The sequence below is a fragment of the Agelaius tricolor genome, unplaced genomic scaffold (assembly GCF_023055355.1).
Source record: "Agelaius tricolor isolate 1412-34295 unplaced genomic scaffold, bAgeTri1.0.p SCAF_5, whole genome shotgun sequence".
In the NCBI taxonomy this organism is placed as follows: Eukaryota; Metazoa; Chordata; class Aves; order Passeriformes; family Icteridae; genus Agelaius; species Agelaius tricolor.
The window spans coordinates 49,345,254-49,357,947 of NW_027269265.1; the positions used below are offsets into that span (position 1 = coordinate 49,345,254).

The following is a 12,694-nucleotide window of genomic DNA, read 5'->3' on the forward strand; positions in this document are numbered from 1 at the left end:
GTGCACTAAGTGGAATTTAATAGTTTTTCTTTCTGGGGCAGATTGCTTGTGCTCACTTAAGTAAACAATCTTTGCTTTCTATTTGTGATGCAGCTGCACTTCTGACAGTGAGACGGGGGAAGATTTCAGGTATGGTATTATATGCCATTGTTGGCTTTCCTGCTGAATTGATTGCAGTAGAAAAACCAAAGGTTTCTAAAACCTTAAGATATAGAGTCAGAATTCTGAAAATCAGTGACATTTTAACTGCATTATCTCAGGATACAATTTGTGAAAGCACTTATGCAAATTATGAAAATAAGAGTTGGATTTCTGTTATGAAAGCATTTCCATTTGGAGATTTTGAAAATTCTATCCTGATATGTCTTTGAAAATCTTTCTCTAAAGATCTGAACCAGATTATGTTGCACTTTGAAAAATGGTATTAAGTATTTAAAGGTCTCATTTATTAAAACAAATTCTCCTCATTACCCTTCTCTTCATTTTTTCACATCCTGTCATAAGTTTGTTTTCCCACCTACCATTCTTCAGGCACATGCAGGGAAGTGTGGAGAGTAAGAGATTAGTCCATCTGTTGGCAGAGAAATTATTTTTACCTGATTAACATAGCTCAGCTGGGATTTTTGGAATACTTACCAAAACAACTAAGAACAAAGCTTTCTGACTTTGGGGCACAAACCTCCAGAATGGTAAACCTTGTAAAAGTGATGATCCTGTTCCTGCTGGACTCAGTGAGAACTTTGTTGTTGAAATCAGCAGTGTCATATGGCCTCCCTTACCTTGACTTAGGCTAAATCCTGTGTCTTTTACTGACCAGAATATTTTCTTGGTTCTGTGATTCTCCAGCTATTCCCCTGCCTTTTCTTTAGATTTGCCAGAGAGAATTCTTCTCTCCCATGTACTTTATTTCTCAGACTTGTTGCCTGGTTGTCAGGCTGAGTCCTGCAAAACTGCTGCTCCCATCTGTGTGTAGTATAAGAGGAACATTGATGTACCTTGTATCTAAGCCTCATGGTAAAGGATACTTTGAAATCTTACTTACTCAGTCCTTTGAAATCTTACTTACTTACTTTGAAATCTTACTCAGTCCTTTCTGTGTTCAGAGACTGATGTTTCTGGGCTAAGCTGAAGGGAAACCGTTTGAAGCCATTAAGAGACAAGAGAAGTATGGTCAGAATTAGTCTCATGTTTGAAACTGGTATGGAAATGGATGGAGAAGAGTTAGATAGCATCCACAACAGTATGGCAAGAGTATTAAAAGATAGGAAAGAATATTAGACTGGATGAAAAAATTACCTATCTTATCATATGTTCTGGGAATCCTGCTTGGTTAAGTGCTGTAATATCTTTGGTGGTTTTGTTGCACTAACATCCTGTAGAACATTTTTGGTGTTCTCAGAAGAGAATTTTGGGTCAAAGTCTTTTGAGGTCTTGAGCATTTACTCACAGGTGTTGAAGCCTTTCTACAAGGTTGTTTAGCACTTCTCCAAACTGAAGCTTTAACTTTACCCTTTTTAGGTCAATATCACGTAGCACAGAATTTTAGCATAAAAAGAGCTTTATTTCTGTTATGCAGTCATTTTGCTGTATTTTTAATTATAGCATAGTTATATTAATTTGTGGTGTTATTTGCACTGTCTGAATTTTTTTTTAAAAAAAAACCCCTTGTGCTTGTTTTCTACAGCCCAGAGAAAGAATCTCCTGTTGACATGGAAGTCAGGTACAACATTTTAAAAATTAATGGGAAGCCCCAGAGTTTCTGTTCCAAACTCAGCCATTCTGTGACTTGGTGAACATTGTTCAACAGTCTCTGCACTTAATGAGTTGAATATTCCCCCTTAAAGACAAAGAGGATGTCTCTGTATGCAGCTAGTGCAAGATCTAAACCAAAAAACAAACAGGTGACCCTTGAAGTTTAATAATGGCAGAAAGATTTCTTCCAGAATGCTCAGGACTGGCAGTACCAGAATGCTCCAATATTTCCATGAAGCTGAAAATACAAGAAGCATATTTTTTGGATGTGCAGTTATAATGCAGAACAGTACACATTTCTCTCATATCTGAAGAGCATTTGGATTTGAGTTGACTGGTAGTAGAAGTTAATGAATTGTGCAAAATAATCAAAACAAAACTGTAGTCAGCAATCCCAAAACACGCAGGAAAGACTTTGCAATATATTATTTCCTCCATCATCATAATCCTAACTCCATTGCATTTTAAGTGCATCTATTTGCTTTTAAAAATTGCCAACATCTCAGATTTGCTAGGTTTATTAAGGCACTGAGATTCGTAGATGAGTGTCCCTTAACTATTTGGGTTTGATCTTGAAGATCTACTGCACCTCCTGTACTTAACAAAATGAAATGTGAAAGTAGAGATAGATTAAGAAGTTTAAGCAAACGGTCTTCACAACAAAATGACTGAAAGACTAAGGTTGAAGGGACCACAGGGGTCATCTACTCCAACCTCCCTACTCAAGCAGGGCCATCCCAGAGCACATGGCACAGGATTGTGTCCAGATGGTTCTTGACTATCTCCACTGAGGGAGACTCCACACCCTCTCTGGACAATCTGTTCCAGTGCTCAGCCACCCATACTGTAAAGAAGTGAATGTTGTTCCTTTTCACAGTGTTGTTTCTGATTAATTAACCTGATTCATAATTAGTAAACCAGCTTGATTCTATATTAGACATAGTTCATAGTCTCCAGGGAGCTCAGTGAAGGTTTTCCCTATTTACTGCAAGGCTGAATTTTTCTGTCTGCATCTCTGTAATAATTAAGAGTCTATGGTTAGTCTGTTGTGTTATCAGAGGGGAAACAAACACACTCCATTGCTGAAACACGTGGTTATTTATGCAGTCTGGGGACAGGAAGCAATCACTTCCACCCACAGAATGATGCCTTGAAGGCCTGTGTCTCCTAAACCATTGATTTGCATTCAGTCCTAAAACTGTGAAACCTTATGGATATTCAAGGCAGACTTTCAGAGCAAGTCTTGCACACTCCATTGCAGAATATTTTGTTCTCTGGATTCTCAGCCATGTGTTTCTCACAGTTTCAGTAACAATTGTTTGATTCTCTCTACTGTATGCAGCACTGTGGACATGCAATAGATTTATTATATGTGAAAAAGAAGCTTGCAAGCACTTGCAGACTTTTTGTTTATGTCAAAATATGTTCAGTCCTGATATGCCATCCTAGTGTCAGTTTGCAATTGGGATTAATTTAGAGAAATTTACTAAATCCTCAGTCTATAATCAGTTTTGGCAAGCTCGTTGCCTGTTGCCAAGTTCCTTGCAGTAATGAATTCTCACTGATGTCCTAAAAGCAGAATGTATTACAAATGTGAGTGATATTCCCAGACATTGTGCTGGTTCTCAGCATGGAGTGCATCACACTGGCAGGACCCATATCTTCACTCAACCAAAGAACACTTTCTGCAAAAGTTGTAAATGCTTTCCTCACAAATTTGCTGATATTTTTCAAAAAATAAATTAGCAGTAACTTTTTGATCACATTGAGAATTAAGAGCTGCAAAGTCACAGTTTCAAGCAATGAAAAGGAGGGGAAGGGAATACATCTTCATCTTGGAATGCTCAGAGCATTTTTTTCTCAATTATTAGGATGAAAATTTCATACAAACTGAAAAAGTGCTGCTTTCTTGAGGCAGACCTGAATGCTCTTTGAATTAGATTTTGGGGCTGAAGGCTGGACTGCCTAGGGGTTATTTTCTGTCTTTCTTTTTTCCTTTTGTTTAGCTATTTATGTTTCATTTTCCAGTAAAGAAAATGTATAAAGCATAATGAAATTCTAGTGAACCATCATAAATTTCAACTTGGAAGCATGTTAGCAGAATAGAGGAATTGTGTGTTCTTTCAGGTCATCAACAAAAATTGGATTGTATCTTGGTTTCTAAACAACCTTGGTAAAAGCATGAAAAAATATGAGCAGGGCAAGTGACCTTAACTTATAAAGAGAAATAAAATGTACTTTGTCAAGTCATGGTTTAAGGTGCTTTCAGGTCCAGCTAGAAATAAGTTGCCATAATGGCTGTCTAGCAGACAAAGGCCACATTTGGGTGAGAGGTCCTATCTTTTTATTGGATTAGCTGATAGAGCTAGGAAGAAAACAAATATGCTTTTAGGGATATGATCCCTTTATCTACCTTTTCTGTAGAAAGGATGATATGCCAATGAGTTTTCCAAAAGTATCAGTTGCTCTGATAAAAGATGTTGCCTTTCTCCCAGCTCTGCCTTAATGCAACACAGCAAAAGCAGAAATTCTCCAGCAGGCAGAACTTTCCAATACTACTACTACTACTACTAATAATAATAATTTAATCCTTTCTGTTAAGTAATATGTGCATAGTGAGTAAGATCCTGTTGGCTCTACTTGGTAAATTGTCCCTTCTGATGACACATTATGAGGGCCATTTCACTGGGGGAAATTTAGCAAATATTTTTTTGTCTGTGTTCTCTTTTCTTGCCTTTATAGGCATAGAAATGACTGACTAATTTACTTTCTAACTCTAGTTCTCTTCTAAGAATGGGGGGGGGAAATGGCACAGGGAATTTCCTTTGTGCATGTTTGGATTGTGTGGATCTTTTTCAAACACTTTATCTTGCTAGGATGCCCCTCCTGAAATGTGCTGCCTAACTAGTGATCTGCTACACATTTAGTTTTTTATTAATCTATCCAAACAGAGCTGGGATTCAGTCTTTGGTAATTTTCCTCCTGCCATCCACTCTGCTCAAGAGACAGCTTTATTGAGCTGGACTCTCCAAATCCCACCTCACAGTAGGAGAAGAGGGAGCAAAGTGAAATTCAGTTGGGTAAACAATTCCAGTATTCTGTCGGAGATTTATCATCTTATGTATTTCCATGATGGAAAAGCTATTGATTGTCCTAAAGAAAGAAAGGAAAGTATTTTTAAAGACTAATTATTTGTTTCTTCATTTACAAGAAAATAGTTTCCAAAAGCAGCAATTTCACTGGTTAGCTGGGAACTCTTGTGTTTGTTTTTTTCCCAGGAAAAGAGGTGCAGTAGCTTATGCATCCCAGAAGCCTTGGCTGCTCAATGCCACAGTGGAAGAGAATATCACATTTGAAAGCTCTTTTAACAAGCAGAGGTAACAGGTTTCAGCACTGCTGTGTTTTACTCCCCTTTTCCATAAATACTGGGGTCGTGTGGGTCACACATGGGGCCTCATCTCTCTGTAGGAACAAACCTCCTGCACCTGCCTGTACATGACAACCTCCCCCTCTGAGCACGCTTTTCCTGAGTGACACAGGGGACAGGGTTGGTCTCACTTGAACTCAGGTGCACAAATGTTTCCATTTCCAAGGACTGTGTTTGTTTAGCATGCAGTGTTCTCTCATGTGATTGACTAGTTTGCCTCTCCTGGAAGGACATCACCTGTTTGGGAGTGGGAATATTGTTTGTAAAGAATTAGTGGGCTGCCTTTTTATTCAGTATAAATGCCCACCAGACATTGTAAAATACTTAGAAATCTGTTTCTGGAATTCCATTCCCCACCCTTAAAAGAAGTGGTTGATTATGCATTTGCATCCTACACTCATTTTTTCTGTTGTCCTTGGCTATTGAAACAAGAAACAAAGGCCCTGTGTGTGAAAACCAACTGCTAAAAATAGCAATATACCTTGAAAGAAGCTATGTTTGTTTTTCCTAGGTTTAACTATTTAACATTTTTATTTGGGAAGCTAACATAAGATTTCAGCTCAGCTATTTTCTAAGCTGAAATATTACTTACTTGCCTGTGATTGAAAGAGATCCCATTAGAACAATTAGTGTCCAACAAATATGTTTTCCACTGTGTGATTTTTTTCCAGCTGGTTAATTTTTGTTCCTCTGCAGGTAGGAAATGTGCTTCTCCAGCAGTATCTGTGTGGATTTTGTTGCCTTTTTTGTTTCCGCAGGTACAAAGCAGTAATTGATGCTTGTTCCCTCCAGCCTGATATTGACATTCTGCCTCACGGAGACCAAACCCAGATTGGAGAGAGGGTCAGTAAACAGCTACAGACTTCTATTTTTGGTTTCAATATATAGAGGGAGGTTTATTATTTTGTTGGTTCTTAAAACCTTACAGGTTATTTGGCAACAAAGGTAATCTTTTAGTTAAGTGTATGTTTGGGTCATTAGTCTGAAAGCTCATTGCTCAGTGAACATGGAAACACTGTCATTTATGTGAGGTGCAATGATTTAAGTGTGTTGCTATCAGAATGTTTGACTATTCTGCAGCTGCTATTGCAGATATCCTGACTTAACAGGATATTTTTTGGTATCTTCAGAAGTAACAGAAAAAAAATAATAATAATACATAGATATATTTTTAGAGCTGTTTCATTTACAGAAGGGCAGGTGTTTATTCAATAGCTTTATCATATCAGGGAAGATTAGGGAATGAGGAGAATGGAAACAGAAGTCACAGATTTGTAAACAATTTACTCTAGCATATACTGGCACTGGTACAAACAAAAGAACCCCAAAAATGCCCCCTAAAACACCACAAGGATACATTACAGGCCCACACATTGGAAAAAATTCTCATGTTTCCCTGCCCAGAAAAGTCTTCTGTGGAAAATGCAATCAGAATAAGGAATATGAATATTCAGTTGATGTTTTCTTTAACTGTCTGATTGTTTCTCTCCTGCTTATCTCCAGGGTATTAATCTGTCTGGAGGGCAGCGCCAGCGGATCAGCGTGGCACGAGCACTTTACCAGCAGACAAATGTTGTGTTTCTGGTGAGCAGTGCCCTTCTGTTTATGCTCCATGCAGAAGAAGGAGCTGCTTTTTCATTTAGAGTATTTCATGGGTCACATGCTGAACATTGTGTTTCACTGAGCTGAGCCAAATGTGCACTGTGTGTTTTATATCTCTTGTCAGCTAGCCTGCAGGTAGGAAGCATTTTGTAAATGCTGCAGACAGACAGGTATTGCACATTGAAATGCTGATGCCTATCCTCTCAGTGTGTTAAAAGTTCAATTTGACCCTTGCTTTTATTTTTGGGTCTTAGAAATGTAATAATTTCAGCTGTATTCATGAAATTCCTAAGCTGTCTCAGGCCTAAAATTAATGTTACCTCATGTCTGGGGTGTTTCCTTTCTGCAACAAACTAAGCTGCTTTTGCACCCTGAACTGCCTGTTGTATATCCTGTCCCAGCTTCAGCTATGGAAAGAGAGTGACACCTTCACAGGTGGGAAAACAGATGCATCCTACACACTCACTTGTAGTGAGCTTGCTGGCTTTTCAATTTAGGACTCTTCCTTCTTGAGCTCAGTTTTCTAGAAGGCTTGAATCCAGCTGTTATGACAGTGAGACATAAATCATGTAGGATTAGAGAAGCTGTGCACATTAGATGTCATCCCTAAAAGAAAGGGAGGCTATTTAGACATTTCCCTGTAGTTAAGCTGATCAATCTGTGCTTTCTTCATCTGTAGGACATTTCCAGGCAAAGATCAGAGTGCAGGAAAGTAGGGAACAGTTGGATCAGGTGCTGCAAATCAGCTGATCCACTATTGGTCTGTAACTTGGTTTTGCCCTTTTTGTCCTTCTGTGCAGCACACTCAATAAACTCCTAATAGCAGCAGGTTCTCTTATGGCAATGGAAAAACACGTACAAATAATCTTTATTTCCAGTATTAATATTTAGAAAATAATCAAGAATCCTATATGTTAGTATTGGCAAACACTCAGTTCTTTTAAGGCTGGTTTTGTAAAGAAATACCTGTGAAACTTCGCTCTCCCAAGTACAAATGTCATGTGGCTGATGTTTAGGTCTGTACCAGGTCAGAAGAGTGCAGCAGCAGAGCTCACAACATCCTCACTCAGTGAGCACAGTGCACACACACAGTTTTGAGAGAAAATTCTGGATCATGAAGTTACTGTGTTTCAAAAGCACTTCCTAGGTGTTTTATGTTGTGATGCTCTGGTTTATTAGAATCTAAGTGGCCATATTTATCTTACTGCTAATTTCAGATATTTTTGATTTCTAATGAAGCCTGGGTTTAGTGCAATATTATAGTGTGAAATAGTAATACTAAGTAAATCATACAGCCAGTATCACTATTGCAAGCAGAAATATCAAATCAAATCACAAGGTTTGTGGTTCCATATAAATAAGATTAGGTAGACAAGTTTTCCAAAAGATGGTACAGATTAATTTGTGCCTAAATGAATTGCATATAATTGATTGATTCAATAAGATAATGTAAGTCTCAAATCAAACATCTGAGCTGAGTCAGCAAAATGATTAATATTACTTCTTTTGTGATTTTTTTTTGTGATTCTTTGTTAATAGAGTATTGATTTATGGAAAAAAAACAAACAAAAAACCAACAACTGAAGGCAGTGGTGTTCAAGGGAAACAGAAATATGCTCATTGTCCCTATCCCTGGAGCAGTAATCCAATATTTGCCACAGACCCACTCTGGGACATTTTCTGGAGCCTGACAGAAGCCATGCTCTCCAGCTGTGTGGGCCATGAACTCATCTGGAGAGAGGAGCAGGTCCCAGAAAACCCCACAGAATTGTAGAATTGACACAGCTGGTGTTACTCAGTGCTCTGTGCAAAAACACAGTTCAAGTTTTGGTGTTCTGTAAATTAAGAAAACTGTTGCTCACAATTTTGATCTGATGGCCTCTTTGCGTGTCTCTGTTGATCTACCTGGCTTTACTGGTATTAAAACCTGTCAGTTTGCTTGGATCCTGCAAGTTCTAGCTCCAAAAGCTGACCCCTTATCCTCATGACAGGATGATCCTTTTTCTGCCCTGGATATCCACCTGAGTGACCATCTCATGCAAGAGGGGATCCTGAAGATGCTGCGGGAGGACAAGCGCACGGTTGTGCTGGTGACTCACAAGCTGCAGTACTTGCCCCACGCTGACTGGGTAAGGAGCCTCAACTTTTCTGTGGAGGAAAAAACATGGCAGGAACATGTCTTGCTGCAAACAGTGCTTTCACTTCATCTCTCCACCAAGTAATAGTTCAGTGAGAAGATGTGTAATAAAGATCTTTTGAAAATCAGCCAGTTCGGGGTGCCATAATTTTGAGATTCCCATCTTGGAACACCTAAATAGGTTGGATTTTCATAGGGCTGCTTCTTAACACTCTTATGAAAGCAGGTAACATTTAAAATATATTGAGTATCCCAAAACATTATTTATATTGAAAAATTTTGGCTAATTTTTTGATCTCAAAACAGTGAAATATTTGAGCAACACCTTTGCCTCTGTGAAAAGGTTCATTTATGCAAGGTGGGTATTGAGAGGTGTGGAAATATAAGGAAAAAACCCAGTGTTTCCCTATGGTAAGTACTAGTATATTAAGAACATTTTCACCCTTTGTGTGTGGGCAAGATGTTAAGAAATCTGTAGTATTTGATTGTTAGGTTTCTTTTTTATATCTTCTACTTTAAAGGGGGAAAAATGGAGGTATGCTTTCTATACCAGTTTTTAATTGGAAATGTCAAAGATGAAGAGGGAATTTTTAGGCGTTTGGATTCTTTCTTTTTTAATTCATTGGTTCCCATTGGCCTTGCACTTACTCCTGCAGTTTTCCAGCCTCTCAGGTCTCCTGGCCCATGGTGATTGATGACTGCAGTTATACCTCCCAGCAGGACTTCTCTCTTTCACATCTTGCACAGGCTATAGCAGCAGTTTCCTGGTCTCAAGAAATAATTATATTGCAGCTGCTTCCTGAGCTTCATGCTGGCTTGGTATAAAGTTGCAGATAGACATTCATCTTGTTCTGATCAGGTGTTTGGTGGGCAGCAATTGTTATTTATGGTCTCTGCTGTGACCTTGTCCCTCAGTTGTTTGTTTACCTTTAGAGTTACCACTGTTCTCAACACAGTCCTGGTTTTCAAATTAGTGTCTCTTGGGATACAGGAATTTTCTGCCTTCTTCCCCTCCCTTTGAGGTCCATCTTAACTTCTTCTTTTTTATTGTTATATATCTGCAATTTTTTAAAGGCTATGGCTGTTCATCAGGGTAATTGTTTTAATTTTCTTTGTGAATAAAAGACATATTTCTGGATGTTGGTGTTTTAGGGGATGTACAAAAATTGCTTTATTTTTATTATCTTCTAAATGTGTGATTTTTTTAATAAAATATACTGTTTCAAACAGTAGCACAGGAAGGATTTGCATAAACTTTATTAAAAAAAAAAATTAAAAAATAATTCAGGTTTTTTCCCTAAGTGTAAGTTTCATTAATCCTAAGCAATTCTTACCCAATTGAATGAAGAGGGAATATTTATTTTATTAAGAAATTTTAAGTAAAAGTATAGTTTGAAATGTATGTCATGGTTCCCCTACATCTTTTCAACAAAACCTCAGAAGAATTCAAGGTCCAGCCCAGTTGCAGGTTTCCTGAATAAATTGATCACAAAAATATCCTTGTTTTCTTTATTTTTACCTTCTCTCTGGTGCAAATTCATAGCAATAATTGAAAGTAAATTCTTAGCAATAAATGAAATAGTTTATTTCCCCACTCCCTGCCTGTGGAAATTTCTGAGTTTCCAGGGGGAGAGAAAAATAAATAGTGCATTAACTGTTTTGTAATGATGGGGGTTAGCAATCTGCATGCCTCATTTTCCAATTGTTCCTGTCAGACCCAGACTGGTGGTAGTTCCCTTGTGTGTAATGTAGTTACTGACACAAACTGGAAACTGCTCCCTGCAGACTTTGTCTTGCATAGATATTTTTCTTTCCCAAACTGTGCCCACTATTTTATGCTTTTAAAGCTTTAGGGATTCAAATTGCCTAGCTCTTCCTTATCAGTCCATGGTATCAGAGAAGGAGCCAGCCTGCTCATATCTAATTGCCTGAATGAGGGCAAAACCTCCTGCACTCAATGTCTTGCTAAAAGCTTTTTCCTTTTAGGAGGTAAGAGAGCTCTAAAATCTTATCTTGCTAATGACTTGTATTTAGGAAGAGATCTGCTGACAGGGATCCCATTCCTCTTTCTTAAAAGCAGCCTTTGCTGGAAACATGGAGTGCAGGAAGTTTCTGAGTTTTCAGCATCTTGAATGAAGGGGATGGAGCCAAGAGATAATGCCACTGTCTTTTTAGAAGACAGACTTGTTTGTGGAAATATGATTTATTTAAGAAAAGGGAAAATCCTGTCAAAGCACAGACACATAGCTGTAAAATAAATCGACATACCTGGCTATTTATCTCAGCGCTTGTGTTTCTGACTTTTCAGATAATTGCGATGAAAGATGGTAACATCCAGAGAGAAGGAACGCTCAAGGACATTCAGAAATCAGAGACTGAGCTCTTTGAACACTGGAAGACATTAATGAATCGACAAGACCAAGAGCTGGAGAAGGTTTTTGATGGGCAGGACAATCAATATGTGCAAGAAAATGTTGTGCTTTTTTTTGCCTTAGTTTGAAAGGTTTAACAAGAATTGACATGCTGTGTGTGATGTCTAGCTTAATATGAATGAGTATTGGTGTTACCATTATTATTTATCTCAAGATAAAGTCCTTCATCTGGACATGTCATATTTCCTTGGTACTGTTCTAATCCATTCTTGATAGGAAGCCCTATCAAAATATCGTCACCTAAGGAATATAAATATGGCCATTTTAGGAAAAGCTTTGCTATTATTGACAGTAGGTTTTATAGACATGCCTGAATTTATTCATTGCCTTGGGTGGAAACTTTGCAGATTTGGCTCTATCAAGTTCCCTAAAGGATGAAGTTGTTTTGTCTTTCATACTTATAACACAAGAAGAATGAGTTATTAATGTTAGATCTTGATAATTCAGGATAACTTTCCAAGTTAAGATTCCAAAAGGGTTGGGATTGACAACCTGAAATGAATGTTAGATATTTAATTTATGTCCTTTGGTTTTATACAGAGGTAGAAAATCAATCACTTACAGCTGCCTGCTGTGAGATTCCCACTACTATTTTTCACTGAGTTTTATCACAAGTATCAATTTTGTTGTATTAATTATCTGGTTAAAAACACATGAGTTGTGCCTTTTTCAGGAAACAACTATTGAGGAAAACCCTGTTTTGGAAAGAACGAACCTCCGGAGGACGATGTATTCCCGGGAAGCATTGCTGAAAGATGATGAAGAGGATGAAGGTAAAGGGCACCCTTTGAGCCCACTGCCAGTACATGACTGTTTCACTGTTAAATGATATTAGAATGAATTAACACCATTCAAACTGGCAGGAGATCAAAACATTTTTCATGTGAGTTGTGATTTATAGGAGTGCTTGTTTCCATTGTTTTGTCCTCTGGACCAGTGTGATTGCAAGCATTCACAAGTCATCTCTTCCTCCAGACTTTTGAGGCTTTTTCTTATAGGCAAATATGATTTAATAATGAATGAAGAATAATATTAAACAATATGCTGGGTGAACTTCACTTGTCAATAGCTAAACATATTTGCTTAAGGTTTTACAAAGGAAAAAGATTGCAATTGATTTTTATCCAGCCAGTGCTTTCACATTGCAAAAATGTGGTTGAAGAAATTGATCACCAAGTGCTGAGGGTTTTTGCATCTTTCTAGTATGCATTGCTATTTAGTTTAGCAGGTTAATGCATGCAGTTCTGAGCAGGTGCTTTGACCTTAAAGCCACCCTTTATCTTGGATGGGAAGACCTGGTTTGTAGCTACCACTTGCCAGTCCCTTGGAGATGTATGTCAGCTT

At 38.0% G+C, this 12,694-nt stretch overlaps 1 protein-coding gene across 3 annotated transcripts in view; it reads left to right on the forward strand.

The window, feature by feature from the left end:
- Positions 1 to 12,694, forward strand: part of ABCC8 (ATP binding cassette subfamily C member 8) — a 73,222-nt gene that overhangs the window by 41,000 nt on the left and 19,528 nt on the right. For all 3 annotated transcript variants that reach the window (XR_011679308.1, XM_071427857.1, XM_071427858.1), the window contains exons 17-24: positions 94 to 129; positions 1,685 to 1,720; positions 5,031 to 5,129; positions 5,938 to 6,022; positions 6,683 to 6,763; positions 8,773 to 8,910; positions 11,227 to 11,352; positions 12,024 to 12,123. Coding sequence is in view for 2 of the 3 variants with exons in the window: in XM_071427857.1 (XP_071283958.1) it covers positions 94 to 129; positions 1,685 to 1,720; positions 5,031 to 5,129; positions 5,938 to 6,022; positions 6,683 to 6,763; positions 8,773 to 8,910; positions 11,227 to 11,352; positions 12,024 to 12,123 (701 nt within the window). In the remaining variant the exon portion in view is untranslated. The remainder of the gene's footprint in view (positions 1 to 93; positions 130 to 1,684; positions 1,721 to 5,030; positions 5,130 to 5,937; positions 6,023 to 6,682; positions 6,764 to 8,772; positions 8,911 to 11,226; positions 11,353 to 12,023; positions 12,124 to 12,694) is intronic.